Source organism: Saccopteryx leptura, chromosome 1 (genome assembly GCF_036850995.1).
Source record: "Saccopteryx leptura isolate mSacLep1 chromosome 1, mSacLep1_pri_phased_curated, whole genome shotgun sequence".
Lineage (NCBI taxonomy): Eukaryota > Metazoa > Chordata > Mammalia > Chiroptera > Emballonuridae > Saccopteryx > Saccopteryx leptura.
In genome coordinates this window covers 297,342,585-297,348,584 of record NC_089503.1, presented here as the reverse complement: position 1 = coordinate 297,348,584, position 6,000 = coordinate 297,342,585, and the positions used below count along the sequence as shown (strand labels likewise).

At 44.5% G+C, this 6,000-nt stretch overlaps 1 protein-coding gene across 1 annotated transcript in view; it reads left to right on the top strand.

Annotated features, from left to right (window-relative positions):
- The first annotated feature begins 217 nt into the window (after positions 1 to 217).
- The window catches only part of SLC17A8 (solute carrier family 17 member 8), a 46,079-nt gene continuing 40,296 nt past the window's right edge, over positions 218 to 6,000 (top strand). Inside the window, exon 1 of the mRNA XM_066357130.1 lies at positions 218 to 478. Within this exon, the coding sequence (XP_066213227.1) occupies positions 378 to 478 (101 nt within the window). The 5' untranslated portion in view covers positions 218 to 377. The remainder of the gene's footprint in view (positions 479 to 6,000) is intronic.

Here is a 6,000-nt window from a genome sequence, read left to right as displayed (position 1 = left end):
CACCTTGTGGGCTGGAACCCACTCCAGCTTTTCCAGCTGCAGCCCCTGGGAGGGAGCGAGGCTGCACTCAGCCTGAGATAGCACCACAAGCTGCTGTTGAGCTTGGAGCTTTTCCAGGGGCTGAATTCCCGGCCAGACTTCCCTCTACCTCTTTTTTTAATGGGGGGGGGGGGGGGGACTGGGGGGTTTATCTCAACTTGAAAGAGCTGGGCTAGGTTTCTCCTTTTTGATTTTAAGTAGTTAACTCAGTGAGAACTGACTTTCAAAGTGTTCATCGAAGACAGCAAAGTGGTCCCTACGCTGGAAATGAAAAAGGATGACAGTTTCTGAGACCGACTGTTAACGGCTCCTCGGCTTGTGGGTGTCCCTCATTCAAAATGCCTTTCAAAGCATTTGATACTTTCAAAGAAAAAATTCTGAAACCTGGAAAAGAAGGACTGAAGAATGCCATGGGAGATTCATTGGGGATCTTACGAAGGTAAAGTTTGAACGCAAACTTTAGGTTTATTCCTGAGTCACTTCATACTGTCAATGCTTGAGAGATTTTGCTTGATGGTCTTAAAGCTATATTTTAATAAAGACAAGGTGGGTCAGGTTAGATGGCTTCCAGAGCCCCTTCCAGCTTCAATGGGCTATGCCTGGGAAGAAAAAGATGCATCAAAACCATAGGGTTGAATTAGGAAAATACCAAGACATGCATTCTGCTTACACAGCAGGATTAACGCTTACTGGACATGGTGATATTATATAGTGTGTGTTTGGCATTGAATTAGAAAAGACTTAGGGAAATAATATTTCATAGCAATTCTATAGGAATGACAAGTATGGTTATGCTTTGAGCTGAAATAATTTTGAAGAAATTTTTTACTTCATTTTTTCACTGTAAATGAAAATATTTGCACATTGTTTACCTTGTTATATAAACTGGTTTCTGATTGTATAGTTTTCAAAGAAAAATGTAGTTATACAATAGTTTGAATAAGGTAACAAAAAATTAGTTATCCTATAAAACAGAAACTCTTACATGATTACAGTGGGAAAATATTAAGTACTATCATTGAATTGAATGTTTTTGTACAAACAAATATTTTTAAATATTAAAATACTATTGAAAAGAGAGTTTGCCATAAATGAATGAACTGGCTGACATTTTAACTTGTGATTTTATTATGGACCTAGTAAATGCCTTCTTAGGTTTTATTGATGAATTAATAAGTGGATTGAAAAGCTTTAGCATTTAAGGGACTGTTTCTAGGCACACTGAGATTCCCTTCATTTCTTGTGTTTTATATACAGGGGCTCCTGTCAGTGTTAACATTTTTACTGTATCACTCTTGATGAGCTTTCATAGAGAACTGGGTTGGGCACCTTATTAATTTAGTGATTAAAAACAAAAGGTTTCAATCAGACCTGAGTTATCATGTGCAGATGAAAACCTGCTCAGTGAGAGCAAGATAAACCCACCGAACGTAGGGCATGATGAAAATAACCCATCCTTTTAAGAGTGCTTTGGCCTCTGTTGGGCTCTCCCCAGGTACTGCCTTTCTCCTGGTGGTGATCGTTTGATTAAAAATGGAAAGGGGGTGGTGATCACACAATACAATATGCAGATCATGTACTATAGAATTGTACACCTGAAACTATGTAATTTTATTAACATCGCCAGGCACTTAGCACTGTCAGCACACTTGTAGGAGGACTTCAGTAAAAATAAAGCCAAATTTGAACCTTTTCTTTCAGGTCAAGAAAGGAATAAAAGGCATTAATTGGCCAGTGATCTAAGTTGATCCTCAGCTCCAGGGGGCGTCTTTGAACAGAGCTGCAGAATTAGGGCTGTCCAAGGAGACCAGCTCTGCCCCCTCACTTAGTGTTAACCTCATGTCTGTCAGATAATTAGATATTTAGTGCCTTGTCCAGAGCCTGGCATTTAAAAATGGACATTCCCTCCCTTATTAATTTTTCACATTAAGCCAGTTGACAGAATCCAATGTGAAAACAAACAAACAAACAAACCCTATAAAGCACTGTTTTCTGTTTTTTCAGGGACAAGGGCAAGAACCATTTGGAGGTTAGAAACACCGACTCTAACTTAGCAAGCAGAGGAATCTAGATGTCGATTAGTGTTTGAGATTGAGATCATTATCTAAGTGGAATTCCTGAGGCGCGTTTAATCAGGGAGCGGAGCGTGCCTCATGGCCGGGGAGAGGCAGGTGCACAGGGAAGTGTTTGAAGGTCGCACTTGAGGCTGATTACAGTCAGGCATTGTTTGGCTTCCTTGAAAACGGTCATTGATAAGAAGCAGCTGAACAATTTCATCAGCTCTTCAGCAATAATATATTAGAAGTGTAGGAAGAAAGATGATGATGCACTCACTAATCGTCCTATATTAGAACAGATGGCATAGAAGGCATTAACTTTGAAAAGTAATGTCTGGAAATTGATGTACAGGTCCATCCAACTAAAATGACAATATGGCTGTTCAATAATGTGTAATAAATGATAATAACAAACACTGTGTTCCAGTTACTATAAACTTGTTTAATTTTAACAGCCCTATGAGGTGGGGTCAATCATAATCACAGTTTTACAGATGAGGAAGCTGAGGCACAGAGAAGTTAAGTAAGGTGCCCAAGGTCACTCAGCTTATAAATTGCAGAGCAGGATTTCAGACCAGATGATCTTTGTCCACCATTCTCAGTCATTACACTATGCTAACTCTCTAAACAAGTGACTTTGCTTTTTCCGCTTGTCTTGAAATTTAACCACTCGTTTAGGTTTAGGGAGTTCTTTGGGCTATAATGTAGCCAGCAACCTCTGGATATGAAGGCAAGTATGGAGTTTTCTCCTAATGAACTGTAGTACGGAACACTTTTCCCAAGGGAGACTGAGGGGGATATGGTCTCCTTGTGTTCCTATTTTCCCTTTAAAGAGTTGGGACCAATCCCTATGTTGTGCCCATCCTCAGCATCTGATGATTGTGTATTGAAGCTCAGTGCACTGTCTGCTCCTCTGACAAAGGCGGTCTGTTAGAGTGGGCTCAGAGCAGCTGGGCCTGGATTCCAGTGCCGTGGCATCACAACATCCCGTGCTCTCTGTCTGCACAACCTCAGGCAACTTGGTTCCCCCCATTGCAGCCAGGGCAATTCTATTTTTTAAAAAAAGTCAGATCTTGTCTCTTCCCTGCTTAACACCTCCCACCATTCCCACCTCGCTTAGAGTTAAAGCCCATGTCATTTTCCAATGGCCTTCAGGACCCTGCCTGATATGCAGGACCTTGAGAAGTCATCCTGACTCATCTCTGACATTCTTTTCTTGCCCACCCACTCCAGTCGTACTCCGCACTCCTCTTGGAGCTCCCTGGACCCAAGAAGCTTTTCTCCCAAATACCCTGTGGCTCATTCCCTCCCTTTCTTCAAGTCTCTCCTCAGAGGCCCCCTTTCCAGGGACGACGTTCCAACCATTCTACTTAAAGATAAAGCTCACCTTCCCTCCTTTGCCACCTAATCCCTATCCCTCTTTCCTGCTTTCTTTTACTCCACCTCTGTCTTAGGGAGGGTTCTCTAAAAGCAGAGTCAGACACAGGAATTTGGATGAGCCTGGGTTGTGAGTTTTTGATTTATTGAGGGACTGGGGAGCCCTTCCGCAAAGTGCTGGGAGGGAAGGAGTAAAGCAGGCTAGGGAAACAGAAAACCAAGCAGGGATGTGATCTGAGGTAAAGTATGGGCCAGATCACAGTGGGAAGCTCTGGAGCAGGGGTCCCCAAACTACGGCCCCCTGAGGCCATTTATCCGGCCCCCGCCGCACTTCTGGAAGGGGCACCTCTTTCATTGGTGGTCAGTGAGAGGAGCATAGTTCCCATTGAAATACTGGTCAGTTTGTTGATTTAAATTTACTTGTTCTTTATTTTAAATATTGTATTTGTTCCTGTTTTGTTTTTTTTTACTTTAAAATAAGATATGTGCAGTGTGCATAGGGATTTGTTCATAGTTTTTTTTTATAGTCCGGCCCTCCAATGGTCTGAGGGACAGTGAACTGGCCCCCTGTGTAAAAAGTTTGGGGACCCCTGCTCTGGAGCATCACTGGCCCTGAGCAAAGGGGCAAGTCTTGTATCAGTCAATCATTGACTGTGGGCGGTGCCAGCAGGGATGGGGGTTTTATAATGGAGGCCACATAGCAGGGAGGCAAAGGGAGCAGCTGAGAGCTGCCAGCAGCTCTGGAAGTGTGGCTGAGAAAAGGGACCTGGGGCGTGTGGTATAGTGCTGTGGCAGCCCACTTATTGTACCACTCAGCTTTTCTTGCTTCTCACGATTAAATTCACTCCATCCAGGCTCAGCTTCTCCAAGACTCTGTGGTCATAATTTCTAAAGAACTTTCAAGAAAAGAGTTGGTGGGATGCACTCCAGCTCCCACTGGTCCCTCCTGTCTATCCATTCTTGATTTCCCTCACTGCTGTTGGCTTCCCTACATGTCTGACTCCCTGGTTAACATATCTTTACCCTGTCACGGTTGCTGTATTTGAGGTAAATTAGACAAAGTAGTATCAGGAGATGTCCCATAGGACCACCAGAGGGACAAACATATGTCTTCCTGCTCCCAGAATGAAGCAATAGTCCTAACCCCTCCCAAAAATCAGGATAGGTTACTCTTTTTTTTTTCCTGTATTTTTCTGAAGTGAGAAGTGGGGAGGCAGAGAGATAGACTCCCACATGCAGCTGACTGGGATTCACCCGGCATGCCCACTAGGGGGCAATGCTCTGCCCATCAGGGCATTGCTCCATTGCAACTGGAGCCATTCTAGTGCCTGAGATGGAGGCCATGGAGCCATCCTCAGTGCCCAGGCCAACTTTGCTCCAGTAGAGCCTTGGCTGCGGGAGGGGAAGAGAGAGACAGAGAGAGAGAGAGGAGATAGGGAAGGGTGGAGAAGCAGATGGGCACTTCTCCTGTGTGCCCTGGCCAGGAATTGAACCTGGGACTTCCACGTGCCAGGCTGATGTTCTACCACTGAGCAAACCAGCCAGGGCCAGATAGGTTACTCTTGCCACCCTGGAAACCCCTGGCCTTGCCTTTTGGTCTTGGCACAAGAATCCCAAAGTGAATGGGCACCAGTCATAGCTGTATAGTCAATGGAATTTCCATTATATTACAAAGTGGAAAAATTCTTCCTTGGGAATCAGGACTTCTAGACCCATAGAACCTAAAGTTGAAGGGAGGAGATACTCTTCAAGTGGGTTGCTGGGAGTAATGGTACTTCTACCCCTTGTTTCCAAGACCCTATTCTACCTATTGGGGACACAGCAACATATAAAACTGTTGGCTTTTGGAATATACTGCCTCCTGAAGGATAGCATTCTATCCTTACAGGGATTCATCCTTAAGCCGATGCCTCAGCTGCATCTTTAAGAGGCTTCCTTAGCCTCTAGATGGTACGGTGTGTGGTAGGGCCAGTGGATTCCTTTGTCATGTGCTCCTGCTGTTCCTCCTTTGCATTAGTTGGGTGTCTTGGTCTTCGGTGATGTTGTGTGGGAACCTGTGTTTGTTCATCGGGATTCTGTAAACCCTCAGATAGTGATGCTGGCTGAGACTTGCAGGCTAAAAGGACAAAGTCATGTGTAATATATGTCAACCCCAATCAGGATGAGTTGCTACTCTTTTCAGAATGAAAGGAGTCTGATAGAATGCCACCAGCAGTCTGGTTTGTCTCCTCAGGGATTGTGCCATGTCAGTGGCTCAGCACTGCTCTCGTTGCTGACAGCAGTGTAGCTAGATCATCTTGGTGAGTAGGAGCCCAAGCATAGCTTCCATCTCTGCTACCATGGTTACTCTACCAGTCTACTGCTCTAGAACTGGGGGGCTGCGAACAGAAGCCGCAGCCCATCAACCAGCCAAGCCAGCCTGTCTCATTGGCTGTTCAGTGCCTCTTTCATGTGGAAGGTCTCTGGTGTGTGTTCCTGAGCAACCTGAAGGTCTTATACTTTGTGTCACTCTCATAGGTTCATCCAT